This window comes from Hetaerina americana, unplaced genomic scaffold (genome assembly GCF_022747635.1).
Source record: "Hetaerina americana unplaced genomic scaffold, ioHetAmer1.1.p SCAF_9, whole genome shotgun sequence".
NCBI lineage: Eukaryota > Metazoa > Arthropoda > Insecta > Odonata > Calopterygidae > Hetaerina > Hetaerina americana.
Genome location: NW_027287538.1, coordinates 24,471,863 through 24,486,463, shown reverse-complemented (window position 1 = coordinate 24,486,463; position 14,601 = coordinate 24,471,863). Strand labels below are relative to the sequence as shown.

The window sequence follows — 14,601 nt, the reverse complement described above, 5'->3', positions numbered from 1 at the left end:
TACTAATAATATGAAACTAATTATTTACATGCATGCACTTTTACCTCTGATGTGCTTAATTTGAATAATTAAAATGTCACGCAATAGAAAATTGTATATATCTAGTCTTCAATGGATGGATAGTTTTGTTAATGGTTAGCGAATTTTAATATTGCTAAATTTTAAAATTACTGAATCTGGTACAATATTATTAGTCATGCTGTAATATTTAACCCTAATACTTGTCCAACCAGGGAATACGTATTTACTCCTAATCAATGGCTTCAATTAAGTACCAGCAAAATTACTTAGTTTTACAGTAGTAGGCCATGCCTTAACCCATGGAAAACCACTTGACAAGGTAATCAAATTTTTCCTTGCGTAGCTCATCCATCAGTAATGAAAATATATTTCATTCGAGGTATAGATCCAAAATAATGTCTACTGTTGTACTTATTAAATGGAGTTGTAGTTGAATGATATTAATATTTATTGTGGTGACTTGTATTGTTATAATATAGCTAAGAAATCTATTTTATGAATTGAACAAAATGTGATGCTGTAATACATTTTTTCTCTTTCCAGAATAAGAGAAAGCGACAACAACACCAAGAAAACAAGCAAGCCAAAAAGTACAAGGAATTTAAATTCTAAGCCTTTTATATTCACATTCACCAATGTTCTTGTACAGAACCTAAAATGATCAGTAGATCATTTAGGATAAAACTAATATGTAATCTTTATTTACCATGGAATAAAAGTTTTCATTGTAATTTAGAGCAATACGCTTTATTTTTATGTTAACCTAGAAATGCATAGATTATCAAGGACATCAGATATATAAAACATTTTCCATACATATAAACGAGAAGGGTAGCTTAGACAGCCAGGTTGTTCATATCAAATCAGCCACTGAAACGAAAATAATAAACATTAGTCCCATAGTAAAACAATAAAAACCAATAAAATTATTCAACGCCATTAATATCATACCATTCATTGGCATTTCATCAATCTGTGTGGAATAGTACTGCTCAATATCACGAAGGATTCGAATGTCATCACTCTTCACAAAATTGATGGCTACACCCTTCCTGCCAAAACGTCCTGAACGGCCAATCCTAAAATATACATGATATTAATGATAGCATGATAATCGTGGCAACTAGTTAAGGCTCGTGACCTCACACTACATACCTATGAATATACAATTCTCGATTGTTGGGGAGGTCATAATTTATGACCAATGACACTTGTTGGACATCAATACCCCGAGCCCATACGTCGGTAGATATCAGCACACGACTGAAAGAAATTAAGCAATTATTAATTTTGAATTTTTACAGTAAAAGAAATTACGTTATATTATATCAGGAAATACCTTTGTCCAGACCGGAAATCCTTCATGATTATATCTCTCTCCTTCTGTGGCATGTCACCGTGCATTGAACTTACAGTGAAGTTAGCCTCTCTCATTTTCTCTGTCAGCCAGTCAACCTTACGTTTTGTATTGCAAAATATGACGGCCTGGGTAATGGTGAGAGTATCATACAGATCACATAGGGTATCAAATTTCCATTCTTCTCGTTCAACCGCCACAAAAAATTGTTTAATGCCTTCCAGGGTCAATTCATCACTGGAAAATATAACATCACATAGTACAATTTTGTTGCCCAGCCAAAATATGAGCGCATGGCACATGGAAATTATTGATCCAGCCTTATTTTCCAGTCAAAACAAAACCCAATTCAAAACTTACCGTTTCACAAGTATCCGAATAGGATCAGTCATAAATTTACTCGTCATTTCTAATATTTCATGAGGCAGTGTGGCAGAAATAAGACAAACTTGAGTGGCTGGTGGAAGGTACCTGTAGACATCATAAATCTGCTCTTTAAAACCCTTGTTCAACATTTCATCAGCTTCATCAAGAACAAGCATTTTGATGGACCTAGTACGAAGGACCCTTCGTCTTATCATATCTGAAATGGTAAGAACACCGACATTTTTATAAATTAAGAGTCAATATTTTCCCTCGAGGATAAATCTAGAAGAGCTAATTGAAAAATTTGTGAACTCCGCTTAGGATAGACATTATCCTCATGCTCTTACACAATGTACTAACCAAAGACTCGCCCTGGGGTCCCAGATACAACATGCTGCCCATAGTCAAGCTTCCTAATGTCCTCTCCCAGGCTTGTTCCTCCAATACAAGCATGGCATTGAACATTCATGTAATCTCCTAAAGCTAAAATAACCTTTTGGATTTGTACAGCCAATTCTCTTGTAGGTGAAAGGCATAGGACCTGTGTTTCTCTCACGGTTGTGTCCAATGACTGAAGAATTGAGATGGAAAAGGTGGCTGTTTTTCCAGTACCAGACTGAGCTTGGGCAATGACGTCCCTTCCTTTGACAATTGGCTTTATAGATCTTTGCTGAATGGCTGATGGTTTCTCGAATCCTAAATCACATTTGAATAATATGAAGTCACACAGATAAGTTATATGCAGTAATGCTCCATTTAAAAATTATCACCAAGATCAACAAGCAGTGCGCGGTAGCTGAATAACTAGGATGACCAATACCTACCATAAGCATAAATACCACGTAAGAGCTCTTCTCGAAGGCCCATACTGTCAAAAGTCGGAACAACATCAACATCTTCACTGGTTTCAAATTCTACATTGGATAAATCCTCTTGTAATACGCGTCTGCCTCGGGCAGCCATTTTCCTGACACAATTTGTTGTTCAAAACGAAGGAACGAGACAGTATGGAACAAAACAAATGAGCACTCTTATGGCGGGTTCATACAAGCGGGAACGGCGGGAACATGGCTGATCTGAAACTCAAGAAAAATATTTTATCAACGTTTAAGTTGAATGGTTATAACCTGAGAAAGTATGTGTGGATATATTCCTTAACAACTTAATATTAATTTTCCTTCGAAAACATGTTTTTTTAACGTGTCGATCATTCTTTTTCAGTGACGTTTGTATCCAACTTTTGGAATTGTTACGGCCTTTGGAAGGAAGTGAGCGTGAAGAATGGCTTGAGAAATTTTTAGAACACATTAGAGGCCAATCATTAACAAATGCAGTAGTAGAAAAATGCCATATTGATTTAGCCATCCAGGTATGTGAGATGATATGAAGCATACAAATGAAAGCTTAGTACATTCAAATTGTAAGTTAATATTGCGTGAATGGGTTGCTGCATATGAAGTTTTTCAATTTCAGGAATGTATAAGGTCAGAATCTGATGAAACAGATCTTATATTAAATGTTATTGATGCTTTTGAAGTGCCTAGGGCTATGTATAATGTGGAGAGGAAAAAGTTTGAAATGGTGCCAAATACGAAATACACTCCTTCCCTTTTTGATGTTGCTCAGGCAAAAACTGACTTATTCAAGAATCGGTAAGCATGGCAGTTACTTCTGGTTTATAAGTTTGAGGTTAAAAATATATTAGAATTATTTTTAGCAGTGATAGCAAATTGAATGCAATGGAAGCCGCATAATACTGATATCATGCTATAAGTTTTTAGTCAAAGATAGGAAGCAAAGGAACATAGTACATAGATGTTTGTCGAGTTTAACATCACCACCAGAAATGGCTCTCAGGGATGTCCTAATATCATCATTGCAGGTACTTCACCTTCTAAGGCTTTTGTGTAATAACTCCCCCACCACATGCACTTACAGTTGCTGTCAATATTCTGTAGATATAAATCCCCATTTTGTTTGAAACCTCAATTAGTTGGCTGCCAAATTCATTGGCATGGTCTTCACTGTGAGGTGAGACCCTGGTGGTTCAATATACTTGGTACCAACATAAATGGTTCCATTGGCTTGCAATGTTTTAGTTCATATTTAGGATATTCACCCAAAATATATTTACTAATACCAGGGTGGTTTTCCCTCAAACATGGGATCAAGGACCAGAGCATCCTTTCTTCCATCCATTCTTGAGGAAGAATGAACAGCATCACTAAAAATGTTTGCCCATTGGGAAGTGAAGACCTAGCAAAATTCCGAGGAATTTATCTCAGATGTTTTTATCAAGATAAAGCTTTTTACGGCTATCAGAATTTTCATTTTATTTCAAGATAAAGCTCTACATTTGAACTGATCAATCTTATTCCTGTAATCAGAGAGCATGTTCACCTGAGCTACTCATGTAAAAATGAAACTGAAAAACATTTCAAATTGTTCCTACAACTAATTGCTTTCTGTGAGTATTTCTTGCAATTAGGAAAACGCATTAAGACCGAGGGTTCTTGATCTACTTATTGGTCTACTGCACCAGTAACCTATTTCTCAAATGTACATGTTTGTATTTCTCTGTGGTGATCTGTGTGCCCCTTGGGATCCCAATTAGCTCTCAGTTTACCATTTGGTTTCTAAAGGGCAGTACGATCAGGGTAGTAGAAGTAGATATAGGGGAGGCAGCCGACAGCTAATGTCATTTGTGCCATTAGGGGATGGATGGAAAAGGAGGAAGAGTGGAGAGAAACCTGGCATTGGGATTAGCCTACTCTTAAAGAAAGGCGCCAAGGGGTCCACAGTTTAACATCACATCCGATGGATGGAGTACTCACTCAAAGTGCTCTCCGCAAAGCACCTCAAGTAGGGATCAGGGTACCACTGCTAAATATCTGTTGTCACCAGGTTTTGAACGTGGGCCTTCTCGGTTGGAAGACAGTACGTTAGCCACCACACCATCATGATCCCGCAGTGTGATGAGAGTTTACACAGCACCCATGATGGCGACAGGAATCAAACTCATAACCTTTGTGTCTGCAGATAGGTGCATTACCTCTTGACTAACCCAGCTGACAAGCTTGTATGCTGGTCAGCTTATATGAATTCTGCTGATGGGGGTAAAGGTTCAGCACTTGTCACTGTTTGCATTACATAGTATGCATAATTAAGTTCTATATTGCCTGTAAGACTGTTTTCGGAGGACTTGTGGACAACTTGTACGTTTGAGAAATGTACCCCAGTAGGTCATGAAAATCATCTCTGGTTGTTATGTCAAAATGGCAAATTTTTCCCATTTGAAAATTCCCTTGACCAATTGAAATTAAATTTAAAATACTTTGCCTTTCCACATAAACCACTTTTATCACTACCTAGGTTTCGTTATGGTATAACATCATCAGGTAAAAATACAAGTCAAACACAGTATATATAGTTCTGGACGGAGTGGAAGAGGAGGGAAGGAGGAAAGCAAGGATTGGTTGAGGTATGAAGAGGGGGTGGAGGAGGAATGGTAACATTGAAAAATTAGCAGGCTGGGAGAGGGAATTAATACATTGTTGTAACTATAAAATAACATAAATATACATTGTTGAAAAATACATTGTTGAGAGAGAAAAAAAATTTATACGAATATTGTTGGAGGAAAAAAAAATATATTTTTTTTTCTCCCAACAATGTATATTTCTGTTATTTTATAGTTTCAACAATGTATTAATTCCCTCTCCCAGCCTGCTAATTTTTCAATGCTACCATTCCTCCTCCGCCCCCTCTTCATACCTCAACCAATCCTTGCTTTCCTCCTTCCCTCCTCTTCCACTCCGTCCAGAACTATATATCCTGTGTTTGACTTGTATTTTTACCTGATGATGTTATACCATAAGGAAACCTAGGTAGTAATAAAAGTGGTTTATGTGGAAAGGCGAAGTATTTTAAATTTAATTTCAGTATGAAGAATTTCCACCAAGTGACGCCAAAAACTGTTTCATTCTCTTGACCAAGTTGAAACATTGAGTGGGATGATGGCCATAGACAGTTTGTCTTTACTTCATGTAACAGACACATAACTGTACCTATACTTAGGAAGTGGGAAATGCATCAGGGACCATGGCAGTGTAAGGAATGGTCTGGCATCACCTGTATCATTGCCTTCCCTCCAATCTCTACTTACTTTCAATAGAGTGAAAAGCTTCCTTCTGATTACTCATTATCATCTTTGTCTGATAATGTCATCACAAAAATCATATTCTTAGCTTCTATTACAGGGTGGTCACTCAGTCAGGAAAAGGTTGGGAATAATCAATTTCATCAAAAATTAGGCAAGAATAGAAATACTGATTTGTTTTCAAAGCCAGGACATCAATATGCAAATCAAGAATATGATTTGAGAATCAGGAATTCGTGGTGAGAATGGTGTTCCTTTTAGTTATGGGGTGAATTCTACTTTGTCACATTCTATCAGACTTGTAGGTCCTAGTAAAAACCTTGTCTGACTTTAGTATGATAGACTGGATGACTAGCAGAGTGAAAAGTGATGAGGGATGATCCAAAAAATAACTATTGGGAAAAAAATTGGAGAAAAGGGTGGAATGTTCATTGGGAAAATATGGATGAAGTCAGGAGTAGGAATATAGAAAGTGAGTAGCTACTTAGTACGATGTAATCCTATATAGTTTGTCTGATATTGGAATATTTTCAAACTTAATTATCCTTTCCAAAATTATTGTAATGATAATGGAATTTGGCAGATTATGGAAAGGAAATGCAAGCAACAGAATTTTTCTATTTAGGCAGCTGCATCATCTGCACTACGAGGAAAAAAATTAAGGTTTCAGGTTAGTACTGACGAGTAATGCTTTCCATTGAAATAAGCAACTAGTGATGCCAAATAGAACTACCCTATAAACTTATATTGGGAATTTACTTCTCTTTGGTTGGATCTCATGCACTGCAGACTAATGACTGTAACAAAAATGAATAGACAGAGAGAGCAGAATTTCTCCTAAGATTGGATGAGGAATGAAGTATGTCAGAAGGAGAATCTACTTGGACACCCTTTATGATAAATGCATTTATTTACCAAAAATATTAATAGAAGGAAATATGGAAGAGAGAAACTATTGAGGACAGCTGAATAATGAGAATAAAAGATGGGAGACATCAGCATAAGTAATTGTGAAGGACTAAAATGTTTGGCAGAGGTTATAATATCTTGGAGGTCTACTGCAAATTCAGTCAAGAATTGATAATCCGTGATTATCATGAAGATATAAGTAAGGGCTTCAAATCAAGTGCAATTATAGCAAATATCTAAATCAAACTTGAGTCATTCTTAGGACTTGGCTACTGAATTCGAATTTACCGGAGAGGAATTGATCAATTTGTATAACTGCTTGTCTTTCACTTAGTTGTCCTTTTCATATAAATGTAAATGCCAAGAGAAATACAATTTGTCAGTCATTAAATAAATCACCTGTATATGAACAGCAGTATAATTAATTTGTTTATTAACAAGAAGTAAATGGGTTCGTAATTATTAGTCTTATTTTACATTCAAAACAAATGAATCGTGTATGATTCGCATGTGCCTATAATTGTGAAAAGAATAGCATAGAACTAAAGCAAATACATAGGAATATTAAATTTATGCCTGCTGTACTTATTGTTTATTAAACTTGTGTAGGCAAGGCCACTAAGATATTTGGTAAAAATAAAACTGGAAAGAAAAATTTTTAGTTATTATTAATGGTAGCATACCAATTAAAATAGGTTTTGAATAGACATGGAGTCTCCTATGTATTAGGGTTAGTAAGCATTAGTTACCACAAATAATGTGCTACCTTTTATTTACTTATTGACTTAATTTGGCGAGATTGAGACTTAGCCCCTTCTTCCACCTAACCCTTCGACATTACTTTGAAGACAAATACATACAACCTAGCCCTTGGTTTAGGAAAATTAACTTAGGTGGATATTGAACTTGCAACCTCTGGGTTGCCAGGCAAGGATGTTACCCCATCACCACTGGGGCCAGCAATAAAATAGTCTGCAAACCAATCAGTGGATTTTGCCATGGGAAAGCTTGGGTGCTCCTGGCCAGCAGGCATTAAACATTTTTTCAAAACCCAAGCAGGGACCAGAAGGAACAATCACCATGTAGTTGGCATTGAAGTTATCGTATCTCCAGGATATGCATGCATTAATACATGAAATACTAGGTAAATGCATTGCTTTTTCTGTCGTAGAAATGTCCTTTCATTTTAAAACGTGCATTGAATAACTTATTACCAAAGTCCATAATTTTGTATTGCATGATCAAATACAACTCAGTACAAATTATATGCAAATTAAGTGGTTGAAATTAATTTAAAAGCTCTGGTTAATTCAAATTTATTTCTTCATTCCACTAAAATTTTAGAGGTAAAGGGAAGATATTTTGAAACCTCGAGTCACTTGGTCAATGTGATTCATCACCATGATTAAAGCAATGTAAGGTAGCATTATTTGTGGTGAAAAATTGCCATTCTTATTTTTGGTGAACATTTGTTGTCTTAAGGATTCATTTATTCAGTAATTTAAAGGAGTATAATTCAATCCATTTCCAGATTTACTTAAACATTTTTCTTTATCTCAAAAATAGACTTTGCATTGCCTCAGAAAATTTTATGTAAATCCAGCATGCCCCCTATTATTCTTCTAAACGATTTCTATGCTTTTTAGGCCTTAGCTGTTGTTGAAAAAAAACTGCCCACCCCATGTTCTTTGTTCCCTCCCTTTTTTTTCCCACTAAATAATTAATTCTGGTAAATAGCAGTATCACGCTAATCAATCTCCTCCTACTAGTGTTTTTAACAAACCCCCTAATTTATTTGAATTTTCCCTGTCCTCCATCTTCTCAGCATCCGCCTCCTCTTTCTCCCCTCATACATAAGTACATGATAACATCCGTACATAATATGCATTAGATTGCTGTCAACAATATGTCTTTATTTTGTGGAAAATAACTACCGATCTTTTATTCATCATGAATGGAATTCCTTCAAAGTTAAACCTGATACTATAGAGTATATCAAAATCACGAATATTGCTTTCCATATTTTTACTATTACTTGTGCTTCCATATTCAGGTACATCATATTGAGACAACGTACATTGCGCCATTCTGTATTCATGCCTGTGATGCCTGGAGAAGACAAAGAAGAAACAGTGCAAAAGTTTGATCTTCCATTAATTGAATATTTGCTTAGTTCTTCTGCATGTCTAAAGGATATAATTGTTCTTGGTCTCCTAACTCAGATGAAAGAGGGGCGATTTTACTTGGAAGATCCAACAGGCTCTGTTTGCTTGGATTTGTCTGGAACAATATCCTTTTATGATTACTGTTAAAATTTATTTATTATAAATTTTACACTGCAAAGGTAAGTGTCATAACTGCAAAACACTGGAACATTGAAAGAGTTTTCAGGGTAGGAGCCCTTAAGTAAATCAGGCAGGAGGATGATAATGGTTCATGGATCCTTTGAAGTGTTTGAATTGTATGAGATACTGGATGATGGATGGGCTCTAGATGATGGATGGGCTCTAGATGATGGATGTGTTAATATCCTCACACTTTTAAATATAAAAAACTGTCAATTGCTACCCAACCAATAGTGTGCATTTAATTCATTACTGAAGTAAATAGTCTTCAACTAAAAACAGATTAATATACATGCCAAGCAAATTGTTCATGAAAATGACTTTGCATAATTTACACTTTGATAACATCCTCCTTGATGTAATTGATGGGATGTAGTAAATTAAAACTGAAATAAAATTTTCTTGTGCAGTGAAACATGATGGCATACATCCTAACAGTTGCTAATTATTAAATTCTAGCCTTTTCATGATAGAATTCAAAACAGTTGTATTGAATGCTTATATTTAGTTTTCTTTCACCACTTTTATTCCTAAATATTGTGAAAGAATTTTATTTAGCTCTTTGTTTCCACTTAACCCATATTATATTACTTCTTGTTAACGGCTTCGATTTCATTTCTGGGCACTGCTTTCAATCTAATACTCTTAGTGTGTATTCATGGCATTCTCATGAAATGATCACTGAGAGCGGGAATCACGAGTACTAATGCTTCGGGACTATTTATTGACTGGGAAATGAATTCCATGATTGGATGGAGTTGTAATATCAATGCTATAGTGTCACATTGAAATTGTCACCGTACTTTAAGGAGAGATGCCTATTGTGTGGCACTCCCAGGAGGGTAAAAAATAGCAGTCCTGTGTCTTTTGGAGTCACTAGCAAAACTTTAGCATGATGATATCATTTTCACATACAAGAGGACATTGCAAAATGTTTTTTATCAAAATCCATGAGACTTCATTCCCATTTCTCAAATTTCAAAATGATGTTATCTCTCATAGCTGCACATACTTTGTTGAATATAAAATTACCATCCATATTAATGGATTTTGTAATTGTCCATGGACTTTATTTTAGGATACAATGTATTTCACCTGCTTGAGGCATAATTAGGTGCAAATTTCATTTACATGCAGCACTGGAATATATGTGCTTAGGATAGAGGGGAGGGAGGTGGCTAGGGTTGGGGGGGTTAAGGAAGGGTAGGATGTTGAAGGTGGGGTTTGGGGTTATTTGGGTAAGGTAAGGAAAAAGGTCGTGACTATGATGTTGCATGGGGGTAGGGTAGAGGGGAATGGGAAGGGTAGGGGTGATGTGTGTTGAAGAGTTGGTTTTTTGTTTAGGGAAATCCAATCAAATACTTTCATGAAGTGAAGCCTCAAACTGAAGAGTATAAAATAACCATATTTATTTCAGTGAATAAAAATATACAGCTTTAAGCCTTGTTGAATCTGAAATGTTTGTGCATATTTCACCAGAAGGGAAGTGAGCTGCCATGGATTTACTATAAGCCTTGGTAAGCTGAGGCACGATTAATGTTCTGTCTGTGTCAGTGGTATCATTATTTGCATATTGACTGTGACATACACTCGATGCCTGGTAAGGTAAAGCTTTTTCATTTCTCATGAAGAAAAACCCTCTTAAAAAGAATTTTAACATATCTCCTGCCATGAAGATCTATATCTTCTGGAATTTCTTATGCATGGGTTCATTTTCTAGGATGACAGTTTTGCCGGTGTTGCAGATGGTGTCTTCAGGTCTTCTGACCTGAAGATGCTACGCATAAATAATGCCCATATTTGCTGCTTGCTTGCATGTTTTATTTTTAACTTAACTATGACTATGTGAGTGAGTGACGTGGATTGGGGGAAAACTCCAAACTACTGAAATTAAATATAATTGTCGGTTGTGTTCCTTAACTTGGGTGTCATACAAATTCCATACAGGGCTGCATACAGAGAACTGTTTTGTTTTAGCTGAAGGTGTGTATGATGACAGAGTTCTTCATGTTAAAGCTATTGGTTTTCCTCCAGCTGAATCTTCAGAAACTAGCCGGTAAGTATTTAGTTCACAAGACAAGAGGTTAATTATAAGAATGACATTACAAGTATCAAATTTTGCTGACAAGTAAAATAATGTTTACGAGAAAGCTTTTTTACTATGCCTGAATTTTATGCTTGTTTCTCCCCTGTGTTAACAGAATTAAAATTAAAAGATGTAGTAAAAAGTGGAGGATCACAAACTAATAATAGTCTTAGTATCCATATTTTCCTCATCAAGTCCCAAAAATTGGTAAAGCATATCAGCATTTGTGAAATGCAGAAAATGCTTTACCTCTCTGTTCCGATGCAAACACTTAATGAAATATTAAACTGTATGCAGATGCATAATGAATAGTTAGTACCCTAACATTTATTGTGCCATTCTTATGTTCGATGATTTAGATTAAAGGAAGTTAAGAGAGAAACTGTGTAGATGAAAGAACTAAAATGCTATTCCAATCATGAATCAGTAAATTAAAGTCATTTGGCAATTAAGGAGGGGCGCCCGGCTCTCTCTCTTGGGCGAAAATACCTCATTTGGACCTCCCTATATTCCTGTTAAAATAGGTTTTCAAACGCATTAGAAACGGTCCAGGAAATGCAATATACTCTTTATTTGTTCATTAATAGGAAACTAATCCCTTCACCCAAGACTTTATTCAGGTCAATATAGATTACATCAATCTGATAGTTCCTTATATTTCTAGTTAAGTAATATTTATATTCAAGTACATGGATCTGTAGAACACTGGGAAAAAGTCAAGTTCGTGAGGAAAGCTGGAAGATTGAAGCAATGGCATTAGTTCAATTAATTTTTCAAATATTTTGGGTGTACCTGATGGTATGGCAATTGGTCTATAATGATGACCTATATCAATGGTTTTGCTAATCTTGTATTTTTGTTGTTACTTAGGGTAGTGGTCATCAACTCTGTGTGAAAGCTTCTTTACAGAAATTCCTCTTTTAATGTTTTTACTGATTCGCCCATTTTCATCTAAAACATTTGCTAAATGGGTGAACTGCTCTACCTGCTCTGGTTTATGCTATCCCATATAATGTTTTACTTGACCATCCTTTTTCTTGGGAAGCCATTTATTAAACTTGAGAAACTCCTCTGTAATGGGATACCTTTGCAGCTATCAGTTACATGGGTGACTCTACTAGGAGTATTTTTTATTGCTCCCACCCACGAAGCACTTTAGGCTGTAAGAACTCAAAATCACTTATACTAACACTTCCCACCTCGACTGAATTACCAATTCAGGAGGAACCAGGTGAGATAGAGTAGTAATGGGTGAATTACAATTTGGAATAGGCATGTCCTATTCCCAATTGGAATTTGCTATGATTTTGAGAGCTAGACAGTTCTTTCATTCGTCATCATTTGTTTCTCGTTGATTTCCCTGCAGCATTCCTGGGTGCACCCACAAAGCCAAGGATGCTGGGCTGCTAAGTTAGTTCATCATCAAGATGATCATAGGATATAAAAATTTTGGTTGGGCCAGCCTATACCCTGTTTAACTAGTTATCCTGTCCTATCCAGTTATATATTGAATACTCAAGCTCAAAACACTAATTTTTAAGTTTTACCTTATTCTTCCTTAGTGTGTTTTGTGTGCACTTGGAAGCTTTTTACATCATTCAAAAAATTAATTTTGAGTTGAGTAACCCCTTCGATTTGATTTGTGATTTTTTTCATGAATTCAATTGCCCAGAATTTTTTATTCTCATCCAGAAATGTTTATATTATTCCAGAGCTTATTTTGGAAATCTAAATGTTTTTGGAGGTCCTTCACCTACAAACATCAAGTCATCATCTAAATTGTTCAAAATTGAGCAAACCAATGAAGATGGAATAATAGTTTTTATTTCTGATGTTTGGCTGGATCAGATAAAGGTAAAAAGATGAAGTTTATAGTTTAGTACATGAAAATATTTCATTTTTCTAAAATGTTCTTGAAAAATTCCAGGTTCTTCAAAAACTGAAAGTACTGTTCCGTGGGTATTCTCATTTCCCTCCAATAGCTTTTGTATTGATGGGTAACTTCTTATCAACCCAACATAGGAGCACTTATGCACATACTCTAAAATCTTGTTTGAAAGATCTTGCTGATATAATTGCTGAATACCCTCCAATTCTCCAAAACAGCAGGTTTATTTTTGTGCCTGGGCCAATAGATCCTGCTTCAGCAAATATATTACCAAGGTGAGGTGTTAGTTTGAAAACAGCCCTATTAAATACTTAGGGATGGATTTGTATCCTTTTGGGAGACTATAATTGTTTTGTTTTTGCCCAGGTTTTCCGTTGAGTGGTGGTAAGCCATTAATTTAAAACTGATAGTAATATGCAAGTGCTTTTGATAGTATAATGTTTAAATCAATAGCTTTGACATGCATGCATATTTATGTATCAGATTATTGATACACTACTTATTTCCAGAACTCCATTGCCGAAGTATGTTACCAAAGAATTTATGGAAAAAATACCATCGGCAATATTTACCAGTAACCCATGCCGGTTGCAATACTGTACGAAGGAGATTGTGATCTTACGACATGACATGGTTACCAAACTATGCAGGAACACTATACATTTCCCTTCGGATGGTGAAATACCTGATCACGTACGCATTTATATTGTGGAATTATTACACTGTAACTATGCTGGGCTAATATAAAATTTTACTTTCAGTTTGCGAAGACAATAGTTTGCCAAGCAACGTTATCACCATTGCCATTAACTGTCTGCCCAATATATTGGTCATTTGATAATGCTCTTTCCCTGTACCCGCTACCAGACGTCGTCGTCGTTGCAGATAATTTCAGTGCGTTTACCACGTCGTACATGGGATGTCAAGTAGTAAATCCAGTACGTTAACCTACCTTTCTATTGAATTTTGAAAAAAAAATGTGACGCCGTTAACATATGTTATTTCTTTATTTCAGGGCTCATTTCCAAAAAGTGAATATTCCTTTAAGGCTTACTGTCCAGCTTCAAATCTTATTGAAGATAGTCAAATTCCAAACGAATGACTATATTTTCCTGCCAGAGCATACAGTATGATGGAGATTATCCACTCGGCACTCTGTTGCCTTAAGAATACAATTATTTGTAAATATACTTTTTAAAATTTTGAGGTTATGTCTTGTGGTACACGAGCATTCCCACGGCTGTAAATAATGTTTGTTCAAATAAATTCTTCGAATTAATTAACTCTTTCGCATTTTATTTATTTGAATTTTATAACCATTCACTGAAATACGCAAGAAAATTATAGTACTAACCAATTACTTTTAATTTAAACTAAAAGAAATTGCATCCCCAACGAAGCTAAGAAAGACGAACGACTTTCGATTGAATTAAGGAATGATCAAATGGACGACCTCAGTGAACTTGTGTC

General features: G+C 35.6%; 3 protein-coding genes across 3 annotated transcripts in view; 2 read left to right on the top strand and 1 right to left on the bottom strand.

Moving 5' to 3' along the window:
- Sf3b2 (splicing factor 3b subunit 2) overlaps window positions 1-750 on the top strand; it is a 28,359-nt gene extending 27,609 nt beyond the window's left edge. Inside the window, exon 11 of the mRNA XM_071597782.1 lies at window positions 565-750. Coding sequence (XP_071453883.1) covers window positions 565-633 — 69 coding nt within the window. The 3' untranslated portion in view covers window positions 634-750. The remainder of the gene's footprint in view (window positions 1-564) is intronic.
- Window positions 738-2,726, bottom strand: LOC139698850 (eukaryotic initiation factor 4A-III). The gene is made up of 7 exons (XM_071597783.1): window positions 2,569-2,726; window positions 2,105-2,440; window positions 1,739-1,961; window positions 1,361-1,615; window positions 1,177-1,284; window positions 973-1,100; window positions 738-891 (listed from the first exon to the last, which is right to left on the bottom strand). Exons 1-7 carry the CDS (start codon window positions 2,705-2,707, stop codon window positions 875-877), a joined length of 1,206 nt encoding a protein of 401 aa, XP_071453884.1. The 5' UTR covers window positions 2,708-2,726; the 3' UTR covers window positions 738-874.
- A 69-nt stretch (window positions 2,727-2,795) lies between these two features.
- PolE2 (DNA polymerase epsilon subunit 2) lies at window positions 2,796-14,379 on the top strand. Its single transcript, XM_071597787.1, has 10 exons — window positions 2,796-2,879; window positions 2,966-3,113; window positions 3,218-3,396; window positions 8,866-9,100; window positions 11,092-11,213; window positions 12,956-13,097; window positions 13,171-13,406; window positions 13,641-13,824; window positions 13,893-14,069; window positions 14,147-14,379. Exons 1-10 carry the CDS (start codon window positions 2,812-2,814, stop codon window positions 14,231-14,233), a joined length of 1,578 nt encoding a protein of 525 aa, XP_071453888.1. The 5' UTR covers window positions 2,796-2,811; the 3' UTR covers window positions 14,234-14,379.
- Window positions 14,380-14,601: the final 222 nt, after the last annotated feature.

Excerpts from the sequence above, each read along its gene's own strand:
- LOC139698850 (XM_071597783.1), bottom strand. The coding sequence starts at position 2,707 with ATGGCTGCCCGAGGCAGACGCGTATTACAAGAGGATTTATCCAATGTA. Across the intron at positions 1,962-2,104 it reads GACCCCAGGGCGAGTCTTTG|ATATGATAAGACGAAGGGTC; the intron begins GTTAGTACATTG and ends TTACCATTTCAG. Across the intron at positions 1,285-1,360 it reads GATTTCCGGTCTGGACAAAG|TCGTGTGCTGATATCTACCG; the intron begins GTATTTCCTGAT and ends AATTTCTTTCAG.
- PolE2 (XM_071597787.1), top strand. The coding sequence starts at position 2,812 with ATGGCTGATCTGAAACTCAAGAAAAATATTTTATCAACGTTTAAGTTG. Across the intron at positions 9,101-11,091 it reads GCTTGGATTTGTCTGGAACA|AAATTCCATACAGGGCTGCA; the intron begins ATATCCTTTTAT and ends TGGGTGTCATAC. Across the intron at positions 13,825-13,892 it reads ATGGTGAAATACCTGATCAC|TTTGCGAAGACAATAGTTTG; the intron begins GTACGCATTTAT and ends TTTTACTTTCAG.